The sequence below is a fragment of the Artemia franciscana genome, chromosome 3, assembly GCF_032884065.1.
Source record: "Artemia franciscana chromosome 3, ASM3288406v1, whole genome shotgun sequence".
NCBI lineage: Eukaryota > Metazoa > Arthropoda > Branchiopoda > Anostraca > Artemiidae > Artemia > Artemia franciscana.
The window spans coordinates 33450345-33470295 of record NC_088865.1 but is presented as its reverse complement, the minus strand read 5'-3'; the positions used below and the strand labels follow the sequence as shown (position 1 = coordinate 33470295).

The 19951-nt window shown below is 34.8% G+C and overlaps 1 protein-coding gene across 2 annotated transcripts in view; it reads left to right on the top strand.

Annotated features, from left to right (window-relative positions):
- Positions 1 to 19951, top strand: part of LOC136025195 (very long chain fatty acid elongase 4-like) — a 55240-nt gene that overhangs the window by 18033 nt on the left and 17256 nt on the right. For both annotated transcript variants that reach the window (XM_065700995.1, XM_065700993.1), the window contains exons 4-6: positions 3548 to 3735; positions 5517 to 5597; positions 8630 to 8801. In XM_065700995.1, coding sequence (XP_065557067.1) covers positions 3548 to 3735; positions 5517 to 5597; positions 8630 to 8801 — 441 coding nt within the window. The remainder of the gene's footprint in view (positions 1 to 3547; positions 3736 to 5516; positions 5598 to 8629; positions 8802 to 19951) is intronic.

Sequence of the window (19951 nt, the reverse complement as noted above, 5' to 3'; positions counted from 1 at the left end):
GGTCTGACTTGGCCAGGTTCCACCAGTTCTTCCTCTGTCCTCCTTGGCGTCTCTTCCAGGAGCTAATAGGCTCAACTAGAAGTATTTGGCGAGGCAGGTACTCTGGCGGTTTCCGTAATACATGGCCCAACCATTTCAAACAGCGTCCTTTAATAGTGAGCGCAACATCTCTCTGAATGTTGCACATTCGACGTATATCCGCGTTGGAGATACGGTCACGTAGCTGTACTCTGAGAATTCTTCGCAGACAAGTATGCTCAAACACTTTCAGTGTATTCTCATGCTGTAGTTTTACCGACCATGTTTCGCATCCTTAAAGGAGAACGGTTCGGACTAGTGCTATGTAGATTCGAACTTTCGTTCGGACACTGACTTCACGGCGATTCCGTAAGGGTTTTCGAAGGGAGGCAAAGACTGTCTGCGCTTTCTGTATTCTCTGTTGGATATCAGCGTCGGGAGATCCATCACTACAAATCTGGGAGCCTAGGTATGTGAAACGGTTGACTTTTTCCAGCTGAACTTGGTTGACGGTTAGTGAGAATGGTCCTGTGTCGTGGTTAATATTCATGAATTTCGTTTTCTCTGTGCATACTTTCAAGTCGATCAGGTCTGCCGAGGCCACCACGTTGCCAAGCATGTATTGAGTTTCTACGGGATCTGACAGGAGGCCAACATCATCCGCATAGTCGAGGTCAGTCAGTGAGAGATTCTGTCCAATCTGCGCTCCTGCATGCCAATCTGGACGACAGAGCATTTTAAGCACCCAATCGATGCAATAATTGAACAGAGTCGGAGAGAGGACACACCCTTGTTTTACTCTAAACTCAACTAGGAATTCTTCGGTTTCTTCGCCATAGACTCTAACTCGGCTCACTGACGTGTCGTAGTATGGTCCAGTACTTTGTCGAGTTGGGTGCTTCTGGGCGTGCTAAGACGATAAAAACTGGTAGGCGTGTCAGGGACCTGCACAAATTGACTTTATGACAGTCATTTTCCCCTATTCGATCATCTGGGGGACTGAAGGGAGAGGAAAAATTAGAAAAAATGCGGTATTTTTAACTTACGAATGGGTGATCGGATCTTAATGAATTTTGATATTTAGAAAGACTTCGTTTATCAGAGCTGTAATTTTAAATCCCGAACGGTATTAAGCCTTTGATTTTCCTTTTAAATCAATCTATTGATTCTTAGAATTTTGCTAGAATTCATGCCATATGAGTTCTTGGCTGTTGGCTCTTCCGACATCGTCACAAGTGCCATAGGAGCTCTTGGCTCTTGTTTTTGAAAGATAATGCTCCTTCATTCATTCTAGCTTAGTGCACCTATAGAAATAAGCCTTTAGGTAACATTCTCTTTCCTTAATTAAGTTACTGTGTGAAGAGTAATTACCATGCCATCTAGAATTTACTTATAATAACGTTCTTCTTAATCCATAAACTGTTCATAGGAAGAAGGAATCTATTTTCCGTTACAGAACTGGAAAAAATGTAGCCTATACAAGTAAATGTGATTCAATGTAAGCACAATGAGCTTATGGATGGTATAAACATAATATTCACAATACAGAGTAATTTCGAATTGAACTTTCCATGGCTTATTGGCAATTTAAGTTGTCCCTTATACCACAGTTGTTCCTGGACAACAGAAAATCCCATTGGTATTGCTCGCTCAATCAATTTTTATGTATCAATGAAATCCATATCTGACCTGTTGTCTGTGGGAGGGGAGGGGTGGTCTTTTATTGACTGCTTTGCAGTCTGTTCTTTGCAGGAGGAGGAGCTGAATACATTCCTGTCATAAGGATATTTACCGGGAAAACGTGGCTGTGTCTGAACATGGGGATTATGCCTATAATTTTATTTCAAAGCATTCCTGTCATAAAAAAGAACGTTTACATGTAGAATTAAAATAAGTAGTAAAATAAAAAATAGAAATATAAGGGTTAAATCAAAATTAACTTGAAATCAATTATCAAAACATGCACAGTATCAACAGAAAAATGACTGCAGCCTTTTTATTGTGTTATCAAGTGCTACGTTTTAACTAGAAGAACTTGAATGTGGTTGTAGTGGTAGCTGCAATCTAGTCAAAGACAAATATGGGCCATAGTAACCAAAATAAAATAGCCTGAAACCCCCCAAAGAATGGTGTTTGATCAAAACCCAAAGTACATCTTTTGGATCGCCTTTGCCGAAACCCTATTCTGGGAACTTGCAATCCCTTTTTGAGTGGAAATCACTCTTTCTCTGCAGCTAGCAGGGCACTGGAACATCATAGAGAGCTGCTTATGGGCTTGTTTTGAAGGAAATTGCTACATATACGTGCTTTTGTAATCAAGAAAACACAAGTTTCAGAATGAAGTCACCTTTTTGACAAAAAAACAACACAACAACTGTATTTTCGCACTATGATGATGTTTAATTTAAACGATGCCTTGGTAATGGTTATGACAACGTAGTTTGTTTGTTACTAGTTCCTGCTAAAAAAAAGAAGGCTTTTTCCTTTCTAGTAATATAGATTGAAGCTATATGATGTTGCTAGGGAATGTTTTAAAAGTGTGTATACTGTGTTGTTTGAGCTAAATTACAAGAAAAATATTGTGTCATATCTCATAGTTTTTCCCTTTTTTTCTATCAAAGACAAAAAATATCTTCTTTTTCTTACTTGTCAATGAGTTATGTGTTAGTTTAAATTTTTTAGCTCCTATTGACACAGTCTACTAAAACATTATTTGACGCCTACCAATTGTAATCATTGATGTTTACTCAACGCTTACTAATAATTATACTGAGGATCAACTTATAAGATATAACTTCTTTTCACCTTCCACATACGTCCGATTTAGATTTGATTTTCCTCACTTTAAACTCTTATCCTCCTCCTCGTCACATTCCCAATCAAGGTTTAACTGCTCTCCTATCCAGATTTCTGATTTCATACGCATTTTTGTATACATCTCAAACAATAACTATGGCTTGTGTTTTGTCTGCTTACAAAATAAATAACAGTGTAATACAATCGATTCCTTACCTAAATAAATACCAGATAATATTGAAAAGTCATTGCTCAAAGAACTATGCTTTGTGTTGAGTGTTATAGGTAAATATGGTATGTGTGCACCTGATTTCACTTTCTTAAGTTTCGACAATCTTATTAGAAGAGTTAATTAATGACAGTGTCTCTTAGTACTTCTTTGTGTCAATTTTGCTAAACATTTCATATACATCCATCAGAGCAATCCTGGTTTTGGTGCTGAAAGAAGGTTCCTGAAGTTGAAAGAAGATGAAGGACTGTGACCTCATTGATGAAGGTCTCGATGGGCTAACCGAAAAATATTGCTCATTCAGTTGACAAAATGAATAAAATCCAGCGAAATTCTTAAAAAAATTCTTGAAAAGTATTTTAGTAATATCAGAAAACCCCCCAAAAAATAAGTCCAAACAAGGTTTCACTATCTGTGTTCACCTATTTGGTTGTTACAATCTGATTACCATCAGTCGTCTTGAACTGGAGGTCTTTGTTAATCTTTTGTTTCCTTTAATTCCAGATCCAAGAGTTGAATCATGGTTTCTTATGCAAAGTCCATGGCCAACACTAGCTATAACATTGGTGTATCTTCTTGTTGTTAGCTATGGACCAAAGTACATGTCTGCACGTAAGCCGTTTTCACTGAAATGGGTGATGGTGGTGTATAATCTTGCTATGAGTGTACTAAACCTGTATATTGGTTATGAGGTATGAGCTGTGGTGGGCTTTGTTTCTTTTTCGATGTACCTTTAATATTTACTTATAATAAACGCTTGGTAGTAGTTAAATGGCGATGGGTGGTTAGATATACGGTAGATATCATTGCTGCACAGCAGTTTAACTGGTGTTAATTCTGGCTTATCTGAAATTGTGTCTTGTGCAAGGCGAATAAAGTCATTGCAAGCTCAGTCATGTCTTTTTTGTTTCAAGTTTTAATTATATTTTTTAATAGTTATTCAAGAGGTATAAAAATTGTTTTATTATATTTTTAATTATTATTTTTATATATTATATTATATATTTTAATTATTATTTATAAGTTTTAATTATATCTTTTAATAGTATAAAAATATTAGTAGTAATAGTAAGTTTAATCATAATTATTAAGTTTAAATAACTTTAATTACTATATATTAAAGTAACTTTAAAAAAATAACTTTAATAACTATGTATAACTATATATATAACTTTAAGTTAAATAAGTTTAAATAACTATTAAGTCTAAATAACTTAATAACTATTAAGTTTAATAATAACTATTAAAATAAAGTTTAATAGTTTTAATAGTAAGTTTAATAATAGGTATAAAAATTGTTGTCGTTTATGTTTAAGATTCTGTACTGAAAATTCAGTACAATATTCAAATTTATTATCAAATTCAAATTGCCGATTTTCAGTTTAAGGAATTGAATTTATTCCTTTTTTCTGTCCAGTTGCCCTGAATGGAGATATATAAGATATATTCACGACTGATTTTGCATATCAATTCTCAGTGAATTATGGTACTATGAATCATTCTTAGTCTTAACTTGGGATTGTCTTATGTTACTTCAGCATCTTATTTGACAATTTGACTGGAAATTATGTATAGTGAGAAATTTTTGACCTTGTTGGGATTGTGTATCTGGTAAAATAATGAAAATTGTCCATCAATCATCATTTTTTTTTTCGGGAAGTTGTCAATGTGCTCCAAACCAATAATAGTAAAGGAATTTCCCTGTCTTTTTGCAGTTGTGTGTGAATGTTACACAAAAAATATCTTACTAGGACTTCTAAAGATCATTCATTTCTTTTTTCTTTTTTTTTTGGTTAATCTAGGACCCTCCCTCCTCTTCTCAGGATTTTCAATTCCTTGTTTTTCGGTCGTTTCCAAAATTGATTTCAGTATCAGAGTTTGACAGCTTTTTCTATTCGAAATTACTTTCCATTTCGCAGCTATTAAGGAATTAAATTTCATTTATTAAGGAATTTTCTCTCTCTCTCTCTCTCTCTCTCTCTCTCTCTCTCTCTCTCTCTCTCTCTCTCTCTCTCTCTCTCTCTCTCTCTCTCTCTCTCTCTCTCTCTCTCTCTCTCTCTCTCTCTCTCTCTCTCTCTCTCTCTCTCTCTCTCTCGCTATCTCGCTATCTTGCTCTCTTGCGCGCCTATTGTGTCACTGTTAGTGAATTTTACATGTCAAACGTGAATAAAATATATGTCTGTTGAGGGATTTCTGTATAATTGGGCAAAATATTTACCGTTTATGCTAATGGTGTTTCTGAGACTAATCGTACCAGTTATCTTTTTGCCACAGTAGTTTCCATTTTCATACTTTTAATTTTAATAAGAACTTTGACAAAAATAGCAAACGTATATTGGAAGATTGAACAACCTGTCTTCTGATGGCTGAAAAGGAAAGTTACTATATATAATATTGTAATAATTATATAATTAATAATTATAATTATATTATTAATATTAATTATTAATAATTATAATATTTCTTTTTGCAGCTTGCAGTCTCTTCCACTGCACGAGGCTACAATTATTATTGTCAACCTGTAAATTACAGTAATAATGTATATGAGCTCAGGGTAAGTGTTATATTTCTTATCAATATTGAGTTAATATAATCAATTCAAGTGGGAATAGTCATAGTAGGAGTGTAATGTTGTGTGGGTTTGACACCTTCTGTAAAGTAAATCTACCAAACTTCACTTTGCAATTTTATATATTCTTGCAATATACCTCTCAAAATTACCAGTTTGGGCATTTAGGATTATTGTCTAAGTGATTCTTTTAGTCAGCATAGTAAAATCCTTGCATGATTCTGACTGGAACAAAGTGTAAAATGTCCACTTTACGTAAAACGTAAGTCAATGTGGTTTTAGTAGTCCTTGTAGGAGTAGCGGTAATACCAGTAAAAGCATTTGGGGGATTAGTATTGTAGCTTAAGAGCTGATTATTACTTACAAGTTCCCTACATGTCTTACCACTGGAACCAAATTGGCCTTACCATCAAATACACCAGAAATGAAAAATAGGTACACCAACTAGCAAAAGTTGTGAACCCCTCATTGCCGAAGATGATTATGAGCTAACAGCCGATTGTTGCTTAAAACTCCCCTATATGTCTCACTATTGGTATCGGCCTATTTTTGGTTTCAGTGTGTACCTTACTACTGAAGTTGGCAACCCCTTTAAACTTTCAAACTGGTAGGAATGAGAGAACTTTTAAAGTTTAAGAGGCACATCTGATGCCATTTCCCTACCGCAATCCCAAGTGTAAAAAAAAACGAATGATAAAACTCAGCTTAAATCACGAACAGAAATAGGTAGAAACAATAGATTTTTGGCCCCAGGCAAGAGTTCTACGAAGCTTTTGTAAAATGCAAAGTCATATTCATCAATCAGGCCTAAGGTCCACACTTTCCGTAAAAATCCTTACTACTTTCTAGGAAAGCTGAAATCAGGGTGCTAGGAAAAAAAAAACACGACAAAACCAAAGTGCTGCTCTCGCAACACAGTAAGAGCAGCGGTAAGAGTTGCAGTAGCAACTTTAGTTGCAGTAGGAGGTCTCGTGGTAAAACTGTTAGAGCAGTAGTACTGTATGGGCAGTTATACTAGTAATTATGGTAGGAGTTGGCAAAATTCTACTTTTGTAAGTCGTTTACTTTCCGCACAGTTAATTTTTCAAGATTTCGAATTGTAATTAAGTTCCTAGTGAAACTGTATAATTGAAGCCATTCAATTTGGTAAAAAGTTTTGGTTATAATCATTTAGGCTTACTCCCTATTTGGTGGAAAGACGTATCATTTTCGCTTGCGCTGATCATTAAAGAATAATCTAAGGAACAAGAATGAGTTTGGCTCCTTCTCAATGTGAACCTTGACTTAACCTAAATTGTGTTATACCCGAAGGTTGTTTACAAGATGTAGTCTATTCTAAAACAAGCCATGTGAAGAGACTTATGTTACAGCAGGGGATTGGGTGCTGGGGCTAGACTAGTTAAACTGAGTGACCGTCACAGGGTCGTCCTAGCCCGTTTGCCACAATACTTGGTCGATTGATAAAAATAGGCTCTATCACTGTTTTGAGAGAGGTCATTGATTTTGAAGTCAGAATGAACTGAATGTCTTAGTTCTGGAGTAATGATAATTTTTTCAGCATTACCAGCCTCACTGTCTTTAAAGGTTCGTCATAGTAGTCTTCTGAGAGAATTCGTTAATAGACCCTTTGGTTTTGAGACAGTCTGCCGACGTTGAGGCTCACAAAATGATGTTTAAAGTATCGAATCCTCTTAAGAAGTTTCATTTTCTACATGTTGCGCTATTGCGAATGAGTAATATTTTGTAAAAGGAGAACCTATTTTGGGAAAGTTTAAAGTATCTCTAAATCCAAATTGTAGTTTCGAAAACAGATTAGACATTATGATTCATTGGGCTCAGTTTAAGTAAAGGCTGTTCCTATAAGCTAAAATCCAAAGAATTAAGATGAGTTAAAACATGCATAGGCTACGGTAGACTACTTCAATATCCAACTTTAGGTTTCTATTTCGTGATACCAAAAAAATCAAGGACATAGCTGAGATCTAATGACAAACTGGTTATCACTGGGTTGGAGTCTTTTTATTATTGAAGAGGAGGGGGGGCTCTTTTATGGTATCTTTGCTTTTAAGTTTTTTTCGTAGGACTTGGCGACAGGTGAAAAATAATCTTATTGCAGTTCTATATATATCAACTGTTATTATTCTTTGGAATTATGCTATTTCGAATATTGCTTCAACAGGAATGCACTGTAAAATCATGGTTGTCTCCATGGTATATTTGAATAGGATATGTTGCATTTATTCACCTGCAAGGAAACAATGAAATGTTAAAAGTGCATAATTATTTGCTAGTCAGCAACATATATGGACTATAGTTCGTGCATTAACATTAAGATACATATTTAAGATTAAGATACGTATTTATGGAGTATAGTTCGTGCATTAACATTAAGATACATATTTTATAAAAAAAAAAAATAATGCCTAAATAATGTTTTTTAAAGTTCCAAGTGCAAGATGAACTAATGGACAAATCCACTTTTTTTTTTCCTTAACACGTTTTTTATCTTAAAATTCATAGTGCCCGGCTGCTAAAAAATTAGGGCTGGGTATGTCAAATGTAAGCCATTTGCCTAGGTTTTTTCCTTTGAGTTGTTAAGTTGCAAAACAGTTGCTGTTGAGCTGTGTTGAGGTTGTAAAGTTAGTGGATGGGTCCTACAACTCATCCCTGATACTACATTTTGGATCCTCTGGAGTGGTGCCAGTAGAATTGTAAGAGTCCCTGCAAAACTTGGACATCCATATTTGGCATTGGGCATAGGCCTAATACTTATGCAGCGGGAAAATCGAGCTGGATGGTTAACAGATTCTTAGAGTCAAGAATGACATTCAACTTTTTCTCATTCAACTTTTTCTCATTGGAGGATCAAACCTGATCCAAAAATGTATGTGGAAGTTTTTTGGTTGCTTTGCTTACATGTATTTTAGATGCCTTCACCTTTTTATAGCTTGACTGATTGAGACAGAGAATTTATTTTCTGAGCATTGTCTAAAGATGTTTTTTCTAATGCTTTACAGATTGCAAGCGCCCTTTGGTGGTATTATTTTTCTCGGCTTATAGAAATGAGTGATTCTTTGATTTTCATACTGAGGAAGAAAACTAATCAGCTGTCTTTCCTTCATATTTATCATCATTCGACCATGTTTCTTCTTTGGTGGATTGGTATCAAATGGGTAGCCGGAGGATCAGGTGAGATCCGTTTTGTTCTGTTTGTGTATTTATTAATCCTTTTAGAATGACAAGTTGCAAAACTTAGTGCAGATATGTTACAGCATCCAACCAATTCTGACACACCTAAATTTCCTTTTTTGAGAAAGGTGAATTTAAGATTTACTCACTTTATATATATATATATATGTATATATATATATATATATATATATATATATATATATATATATATATATATATATATATATATATATACTAGCTGTTGGGGTGGCGCTTCGCGCCACCCCAACACACAGTTGGTGGGGCGCTTCGCGCCCCCCCCAAGCCCCCCCGCGCGCGTAAGTCGTTACGCGCCATATTAGTTACGCGTCATTGTAGTTGTGTCCCTGTGTCCCACCTGTGAATATAGATAGATTTATATATGTGTTTCAAACTACGTAAAAATTGCGAATATACAACATTCTTGGCTTTCCCATTGTCTGTGCATATACAAAGCCGTATGTACTAATAATGACGTCATATGCAAAAGCTCTTTTTACAAACAAACAAACATGCATACACACAACTCGTTTATATATAGATTGATAGATAGATAGATACAATACAAATTAACTGCGTAAAACTTGCGAATATACAACATTCTTCGCTGTCCAATTGTCGCTGCATGTAAATAGATTGTCAAGTTTACCGAACCTCGAACATGCAACATACAATTGTCCATGGGAAAAACAATCAGTATTAAGATCTATACCACATTTTTCTAATGATTGACCTTGAGCTTTGTTAATGGTGATTGCAAATGCTAATCGAATTGGGAATTGCAATCTTTTAAATTGAAAAGGCAGATCCGTTGGAATCATGGGAATGCAAGGAATAAGAACAGCCTCGCCCTCAAAAGGCCCTGTCAAGATTGTGGCCTCTATTAGGTTTTTCATTGTTTTTTTTTTACGGCAAGTCGCGTGCCATTGCAAAGCTTTGGTGGGTTGATAATTCTTAAAAGTATTATTGGTACGCCTATTTTTAGTTGTAGCACGTGTGGTGGAAACCCTGAAGGATCTATGGAATTTAAAAATTCAGATGGATAATTAACCGCTTCATTTGGTTCCAAAACTGTGTCGACTGACTTGTAAAGGACTGCCTGGTCTCGAATCTTGGTCGAAACAATATTGTTGATTTCGTGGACGTCTATATTTTTGGGTGCGAGAATCGCTCTTTCACTTAGCCATTTATTATTTTTATAATTTTTTAGAATATTCGGAAATACTTTTTCAATCAATTCATTTTTGGACGTCACTAAATTACAGAAATCAGCAGGTAGTTGTATACGTCCTGAAATTGAGTCTACTGGGAGCTTTCCGTTTCCAATTGCCAGGAATTGATCTGAAAATGTTTGACCAGAGTCATCGTTTTGCAATCGGACACGCATATTTGTAGTTAATTTTAATATTTTTTCGTGTGCCCATAAATTAGAATTTTTCAGGCAAGCATTCATTTCGTCTGCAGGAGTTAAACTACGTAAAAATTGCGAATATACAACATTCTTGGCTTTCCCATTGTCTGTGCATATACAAAGCCGTATGTACTAATAATGACGTCATATGCAAACGCTCTTTTTACAAACAAACAAACATGCATACACACTACTCGTTTTTATATAGATAGATAGATAGATAGATACAATTGTTCCAAAACTGTGTCGACTGACTTGTAAAGGACTGCCTGGTCTCGAATCCTGGTCAAAACAATATTGTTGATTTCGTGGACGTCTATATTTCTGGGTGCGAGAATCGCTCTTTCACTTAGCCATTTATTATTTTTATAATTTTATATAGAAATTGATTATGTGATTTCCGCTGAAATACCTGATAAAAATGTCGATAAGGGGTTACATGATATTATTGTAAAAATTAAATCTGGTGGTGCAGCCAATAGAGGAAGTTTAACTTTTCCTGAGGCGCAACACATTCCCATTGTCTCACCATTGAATTTCAAGACCTTGCAATAGGGACAAATTTTAGACATTGTCCCGATTTGAACACATCTACTCAAGCTATAATCAACGACTGGGCTGTACCTGAATGCCAGGCGATAACTTTCAGGTTGCTCTGATTCCTCGGCACGCTTTCTTTTCTTACTTTCTCTATCAGCAGCAAGCCTGATTTCTTGCTGTTCTTGTGAATCCTCGGCAAGCTTTCTTTTCTTACTTTCTCTATCAGCAGCAAGCCTGATTTCTTGCTGTTTTTGTGATTCCTCGGCACGCCTTCTTTTTTCACTTTCTCTTTTAGCAGCAAGTCTGCTTTCGCGTTGCTCTGGTAGTTTCTCGGCACGCTTTCTGTTCTTTCTTTCTCTATCAGCCTCAAGCCTGTTTCCTTGCTGTTCTTTTGATTCCTCGGCACGCCTTCTTTTTTCACTTTCTCTTTTAGCACGCTGTTCTTTTGATTCCTCGGCACGCTTTCTTTTCTGACTTTCTCTATCAGCAGCAAGTTTTTTGGCATAGACTCTTTGAGCATCTTCATCGGCTTTTGCCATTGTAAGTTCATCAGTCATTTTAAACTTAAACATTAATAGATTTCTACGTGAACATATATGTCTTAAATATCTTTAATGACGTCTCCGTCATAGCAAAAATGACGACAACTAACTTGATGACGTCAGTCGACACAGAAACATGACGTCACCTGATCCACAGACAGACATCTTATTTTTATATATATAGATACTAGCTGTTAGGGGTGGCGCTTCGCGCCACCCCAACACCTAGTTGGTGGCGCGCTTCGCGCCCCCCCAAGCCCCCCCCCGTGCGCGTAAGTCGTTACGCGCCATATTAGTTACTCGCCATTGTAGCTGTGTCCCTGTGTCCCACCTGTGAATAGAGATAGATATAAATGTATATTTTTAACTACGTAAAATATGCGAATATACAACATTCTTCGCTGTCCCATTGTCTGTGCATATAAATAGCATTTATATTCCCTGTGTCCCGGTCGTCATTTGTGTCCTGGTGTCCCAGTGTCCCGGTCGTCATTTGTGTCCCGGTGTCCTGGTCTGTAATTTCTATTCAAACAATCCCTGTGTCTCAGTCGTCAATTATATATCCCGCCTGTGCCCCCGGCGTCCCCGTTGTAGTTGTGTCCCTGTGTCCCGGTTGTCATTTATATTCCCGGTTATATCCACGCTTTCTTTTCTTACTTTCTCTATCAGCAGCAAGTTTTTTGGCATAGACTCTTTGAGCAGCTTCCTCGGCTGTTGCCATTGTAGGTTCTTCAGTCATTTTACAATTAAACATTTTTCCGTGAACGCATGTCTTAAATACCATTAATGACGTCACCGTCAAAGCAAAAATGACGACAACTAGCTTCATGACGTCAGTCGACACAGAAACATGACGTCACCTGATCCACAGACAGACAGACAACTTATTTTTATATATATAGATAGATATATATATATATATACTAGCTTTTGGGGTGGCGCTTCGCGCCACCCCAACACCTAGTTGGTGGGGGCGCTTCGCGCCCCCCCCCCCCCAAGCCCCCCCGCGCGCGTAAGTCGTTACGCGCCATTATAGTTACGCGCCATTGTAGTTGTGTCCCTATGTCCCACCTGTGAATATAGATATATATATATATATATATATATATATATATATATGGTTTTAACTACGTAAAACTTGCGAATATACAACATTCTTTGCTGTCCCATTGTCTTTGCATATAAATAGATTGTCAGGTTTACCGACTCTTGAACATGCAACATATAATGGTCCATGGGAAAACAATCTGTATTCAGATCTATACCTCATGATTCTAATGATTGCCCTTGAGCTTTGTTGATGGTGATTGCTAATCGACCATTCCCTGTCCCGGTGTCCCGGTCTGTATATACATTCGTTTTTTAGTTTTGTTTTTCTCCTTTATTTTTTTCCTTTTTTTTTCTTTTTTAGCTTATTTAGATTTTTAGATTTTTTAGTTTTTTTATTAGTTTTTAGTTTTTTTTTCTTTTTAGTTTTTTTGTCCCGGTCGTCATTTATATCCCCCTGTTTCCCCCGGTGTCCCCGTTGTAGTTGTGTCCCTGTGTCCCGGTCGTCATTTATATTCCCTGTGTCCCGGTCGTCATTTGTATCCCGGTGTACCGGTCTATATATACATTCGTTTTTTAGTTTTGTTTTTCTCCTTTATTTTTTTCCTTTTTTTTTCTTTTTTAGTTTATTTAGATTTTTAGATTTTTTAGTTTTTTTATTAGTTTTTAGTTTTTTTTTTCTTTTTAGTTTTTTTGTAGTTTTTACCTTCTTTTTAGTTTTGTTAATTTTTTTTTTTACTTATGTCCTGGTCGTCATTTATACTCCCTGTGTCCCGGTGCTTTGTTGATTGCTAATCGAACATTCCTTTTGTCCTGGTCGCTTTCTCTTTGAGTGTCGTCATTTATTTTTTTCTTTTTTAGTTCTTTTAGTTTTTACCTTTTTTAGTTTTTTTTAGTTTTTTAGATGAAATTTTTTTTTAGTTTTTTCCTTTTTTTCTTTTTAGTTTTTTATTGGTTTTTACCTTTATGTTAGCTTATTTTTCAGTTTTTTCCTTTTTTTTTAGTTTTTTTTATTTTTTATTTTTTTTAGTTTTTTACCTTTTTTTAGTTTTTTTAGTTTTTTTAGTTTTTTTTTAGTTTTTTAGCTTTTTTACTTTTTTTATTAGTTTTTAGTTTTTTTGTAGTTTTTGCCTTTTTTTAGTTTTTTCAGTTTTTTTTTAGTTTTTTATTGGTTTTTACCTTTATTTTAGCTTATTTTTCAGTTTTTTCCTTTTTTTTAGTTTTTTTTAGTTTTTAGTTTTTTTAGTTTTTTACCTTTTTTAGTTTTTTTAGTTTTTTTAGTTTTTTAGCTTTTTTATTTTTTTTATTAGTTTTTAGTTTTTTTTGTAGTTTTTGCCTTTTTTTAGTTTTTTAGCTTTTTTATTAGTTTTTAGTTTTTTTTGTAGTTTTTGCCTTTTTTTAGTTTTTTTAGTTTTTTAGCTTTTTTATTTTTTTTATTAGTTTTTAGTTTTTTTTGTAGTTTTTGCCTTTTTTTAGTTTTTTCAGTTTTGACGTCACCTGATCCAGTTTTTTCAGGTGACGTCACCTGATCCACGATCCACATTCTTTTAGTTTTTACCTTTTTTAGTTTTTTTTAGTTTTTTAGATGAAAATTTTTTTTAGTTTTTTCCTTTTTTTCTTTTTAGTTTTTTATTGGTTTTTACCTTTATTTTAGCTTATTTTTCAGTTTTTTCCTTTTTTTTAGTTTTTTTATTTTTTATTTTTTTTAGTTTTTTACCTTTTTTTAGTTTTTTTAGTTTTTTTAATTTTTTAGCTTTTTTACTTTTTTTATTAGTTTTTAGTTTTTTTTTATAGTTTTTGCCTTTTTTTAGTTTTTTCAGTTTTTTTTTAGTTTTTTATTGGTTTTTACCTTTATTTTAGCTTATTTTTCAGTTTTTTCCTTTTTTTTAGTTTTTTTTAGTTTTTAGTTTTTTTAGTTTTTTACCTTTTTTTAGTTTTTTTAGTTTTTTTAGTTTTTTAGCTTTTTTATTTTTTTTATTAGTTTTTAGTTTTTTTTTGTAGTTTTTGCCTTTTTTTAGTTTTTTTAGTTTTTTAGCTTTTTTATTAGTTTTTAGTTTTTTTGTTGTTTTTGCCTTTTTTTAGTTTTTTTAGTTTTTTAGCTTTTTTATTTTTTTTTATTAGTTTTTAGTTTTTTTTTGTAGTTTTTGCCTTTTTTTAGTTTTTCCAGTTTTGACGTCACCTGATCCAGTTTTTTCAGGTGACGTCACCTGATCCACACATCCACAGACAGACAGACAACTTATTTTTATATATATAGATAGATATATATATATATACTAGCTGTTGGGGTGGCGCTTCGTGCCACCCCAACACCTAGTTGGTGGGGCGCTTCGCGCCCCCCCAAGCCCCCCCGGGCGCGTAAGTCGTTACGCGCCATATTAGTTACGCGCCATTGTAGTTGTGTCCCTGTCCCACCTGTGAATATAGATAGATTTATATATGTGTTTCAAACTACGTAAAAATTGCGAATATACAACATTCTTGGCTTTCCCACTACTGGGAGCTTTCCGTTTCCAATTGCCAGCAATTGATCTGAAAATGTTTGACCAGAGTCATCGTTACACAGACAGACAATATATAGAAAATATATATATAAAATATAAATATATATTTATTTTCTTTTTAGTTTTTTTGTAGTTTTTACCTTTTTTAGTTTTTTTCTTCTTTTGTATTAATGCTAAAGCCAAGGTTCAAACCTGGAGCCTCTCGGACCTAGAACCTGAAACATAACGCTTTACCAACTCAGCTACTTCAGCGTGAATACATTCGTTTTGAGCAGCTTCCTCGGGTGTTGCCATTGTAGGTTCTTCAGTCATTTTACAATTAGAAATTTCTCTTTCAACGGTCTTCTTATAATTAAAAATTTGTGTTTGAACGATATTCTTAAATACCTGTGTCCTGGTCGTCATTTATATTCCCTGTGTCCCGGTCGTCATTTGTGTCCCGGTATCCCAGTCGGTAATTTCTCTTTGAGTGTCCCGGTCTGTAATTTCTCTTTGAGTGTTTTTTCTTTTTAATATTTTTTAGTTTTTTACATTTTTCTTTTTTCAGTTTTCTTTTTATTTTTTATTTTTCAGCGTGTCCTGGTCGTCATTTATATTCCCTGTGTCCCTGTCGTCATGTTTTTTACATTTTTTTCTTTTTTCAGTTTTCTTTTTTATTTTTCAGCTTCACTATGAAATACATATCGCCGAACCTTTGTTTTTTTTAACTAAAATCTGGTAGGCATTGATGACCTTATCCAAGTCAAAATCCCAAACCCAATCATCATCGCTATCATTTTCAGTTTTGATATGTTTTGACTCTCGCTGTCCAGGTGGATCTTCATCTAACTGCGTGGTCTTGCGTTCTTTAGCCTCAAGCCTGTTTCCTTGCTGTTCTTTTAATTCCTCGGCACGCTTTCTTTTCTGACTTTCTCTATCAGCAGCAAGTTTTGTGGCATAGACTCTTTGAGCATATTCGTCGACTTTTGCCATTGTAAGTTCATCAGTCATTTTAAACTTAATTAATAGATTTTTACGTGAACATATATGTCTTAAATATCTTTAATGACGTCACCGTCATAGCAAAATGACGACAACTAACTTCATGACGTCAGTCGACACAGAAACATGACGTCACCTGATCCACAGACAGACAGACAACTATAAAGAATATTATCCCGAGGTAAGAACTGATCACCGACTACAACGATTGCCGCTTCGTTGATAGTTGCGTATCAGGAGGCATCAATTCGATTGCTGTTTTTAAGCAGAAGCACTAAATTATTCTTTTTGTGGAAAAGATGATATATATAAATATATATATATATATTTTCTTTTTAGTTTTTTTGTGGTTTTTACCTTTTTTAGTTTTTTTCTTCTTTTGTATTAATGCTAAAGCCAAGGTTCAAACCTGGAGCCTCTCGGACCTAGAACCTGAAACATAACGCTTTACCAACTCAGCTACTTCAGCGTGAATACATTCGTTTTGAGCAGCTTCCTCGGGTGTTGCCATTGTAGGTTCTTCAGTCATTTTACAATTAGAAATTTCTCTTTCAACGGTCTTCTTACAGTTAAAAATTTGTCTTTGAACGATATTCTTAAATACCTGTGTCCTGGTCGTCATTATATTGCCTGTGTCCCGGTCGTCATTTGTGTCCCGGTATCCCAGTCTGTAATTTCTCCTTGAGTGTCCCGGTCGTTATTTATATTCCCTCTGTCCCGGTCGCCATTTGTGTCCCGGTCTGTAATTTCTCTTTGAGTGTTTTTTCTTTTTAGTATTTTTTAGTTTTTTACATTTTTTCTTTTTTCAGTTTTCTTTTTCTTCTTTATTTTTCAGCTTCACTATGAAATACATATCGTCGAACCTTTGTTTTTTTTAACTAAAATCTGGTAGGCATTGATGACCTTATCCAAGTCAAGATCCCAAACCCAATCATCATAGCTATCATTTTCAGTTTTGATATGTTTTGACTCTCGCTGTCCAGGTGGATCTTCATCTAACTGCGCGGTTTTTCCTTTTTTTCTTTTTATTGGCTTTTACCTTTTTTTTAGCTTTTTTATTTTTTTTCGTTTTTTCTTCTTACTTTTTTTTAGTTTTTATCTTTTTTATTTTTTTTTATTTTTATTCTTAATTTTATTAGTTTTCTTTTTCTCTTCTATTTTTCAGTTTTTTCCTTTTTTTTAAGTTTTTTTTTAGTTTTTTTAGTTTTTTAGTTTTTTTAGTTTTTTAGCTTTTTTATTTTTTTATTAGTTTTTAGTTTTTTTTGTAGTTTTTGCCTTTTTTTAGTTTTTTCAGTTTTTTTTTTAGTTTTTAGTTTTTTACCTTTTTTAGCCTAACCAGGATTTGAACCTGGGACCTTCATTCTCCGTTCTGACACCCTCTCTCACCGAGTGACTACTCCAGCATGTTCATTTTGGTGTTTTAAATGGTATATTATTAACCAAATTAATGTGTTTTACAATATACTAAGCATCGTCAAAGCAAAAATGACGACAACTAATTTCATGACGTCAGCCGACACAGAAACATGACGTCACCTGATCCACAGATCCACAGACAGACAACTTATTTTCATATATATACATATATATATATATATATATATATATTTATATATATATATATATATATATATATATATATATATATATATATATATATATATATATATATATACTAGCTGTTGGGGTGGCGCTTCGCGCCACCCCAACACCTAGTTGGTGGGGGCGCTTCGCGCCCCCCCAAGCCCCCCCGCGCGCGTAAGTCGTTACGCGCCATATTAGTTACGTGCCATATTAGTTACGCGCCATTGTAGTTGTGTCCCTGTGTCCCACCTGTGAATATAGATAGATTTATATATGTGTTTCAAACTACGTAAAAATTGCGAATATACAACATTCTTGGCTTTCCCATTGTCTGTCCATATACAAAGCCGTATGTACTAATAATGACGTCATATGCAAACGCTCTTTTTACAAACAAACAAACATGCATACACACAACTCGTTTTTATATAGATAGATAGATAGATAGATACAATACAAATTAACTACGTAAAACTTGTGAATATACAACAGTCTTCGCTGTCCCATTGTCTGTGCGTATAAATAGATTGTCAGGTTTACCGACCCTCAAAGATGCAACATACAATTGTACATTGGTAAAGCAATCTGTATTAAGATCTATACCGCATTTTTCTAGTGATTGCCCTTGAGCTTTGTTGATGGTGGTTGCAAATGCTAATCGAATTGGGAATTGCAATCTTTTAAATTGAAAAAGCAGATCCGTTGGAATCATGGGAATGCGAGGAATAAGAACAGCCTCACCCTCATAAGGCCCTGTCAAGATTGTGGCATCTATTAGGTTTTCCATTGTTTTTTTTTTTACGGCAAGTTGCGTGCCATTGCAAAGCTTTGGTGGGTTGATATTTCTTAAAAGTATTATTGGTACGCCTATTTTTAGTTGTAGCAGGTGTGGTGGACACCCTGAAGGATCTATGGAATTTAAAAATTCAGATGGATAATTAACCGCTTCATTTTGTTCCGAAATACAAATTAACTGCGTAAAACTTGCGAATATACAACATTCTTCGCTGTCCAATTCTCGCTGCATATAAATAGATTGTCAGGTTTACCGACCCTCGAACATGCAACGTACAATTGTCCATGGGAAAAACAATCAGTATTAAGATCAATACCACATTTTTCTAATGATTGACCTTGAGCTTTGTTAATGGTGATTGCAAATGCTAATCGAATTGGGAATTGCAATCTTTTAAATTGAAAAGGTAGATCTGTTGGAATCATGGGAATGCGAGGAATAAGAACAGCCTCACCCTCAAAAGGCCCTGTCAGGATTGTGGCCTCTATTAGGTTTTCCATTGTTTTTTTTTACGGCAAGTCGAGTGCCATTGCAAAGCTTTGGTGGGTTTATGTTACGTAACAATATTATTGGTACGCCTATTTTTAGTTGTAGCACGTGTGGTGGAAACCCTGAAAGATCTATGGAATTTAAAAATTCAGATGGATAATTAACCGCTTCATTTGGTTCCAAAACTGTGTCGACTGACTTGTAAAGGACTGCCTGGTCTTGAATCTTGGTCAAAACAATATTGTTGATTTCGTGGACGTCTATATTTTTGGGTGCGAGAATCGCTCTTTCACTTAGCCATTTATTATTTTTATAATTTTTTAGAATATTCGGAAATACTTTTTCAATCAATTCATTTTTGGACGTCACTAAATTACAGAAATCAGCAGGTAGTTGTATACGTCCTGAAATTGAGTCTACTGGGAGCTTTCCGTTTCCCATTGCCAGCAATTGATCTGAAAATGTTTGACCAGAGTCATCGTTTTGCAATCGAACACGCATATTTGTAGTTAATTTTAATGTTTTTACGTGTGCCCATAAATTAGAATTTTTCAGGCAAGCATTCATTTCGTCTGCAGGAGTTGATCTAGGTATTATAGGTAATGTTTGCCTGAAATCTCCCGCAAGCAATATTAAGGTGCTACCAAAGGGTTTCGACTTCCCTCGCAAATCTTTCAAGCATTGATCCAGAGCCTCGAGCGATTTTTTGTGTGCCATTGTGCACTCATCCCAAATAATAAGTTTGCATTGCTGCAATACTTTACCCATCCCAGATGATTTGGAAATATTGCACGTGGGAGTTTCTGTAGAATGCAAGTTCAGAGGCAATTTCAAAGCGGACGCTTCATTTGGTTCCAAAACTGTGTCGACTGACTTGTAAAGGACTGCCTGGTCTTGAATCTTGGTCAAAACAATATTGTTGATTTCGTGGACGTCTATATTTTTGGGTGCGAGAATCGCTCTTTCACTTAGCCATTTATTATTTTTATAATTTTTTAGAATATTCGGAATACTTTTTCAATCAATTCATTTTTGGACGTCACTAAATTACAGAAATCAGCAGGTAGTTGTATACGTCCTGAAATTGAGTCTACTGGGAGCTTTCCGTTTCCCATTGCCAGCAATTGATCTGAAAATGTTTGACCAGAGTCATCGTTTTGCAATCGGACACGCATATTTGTAGTTAATTTTAATGTTTTTACGTGTGCCCATAAATTAGAATTTTTCAGGCAAGC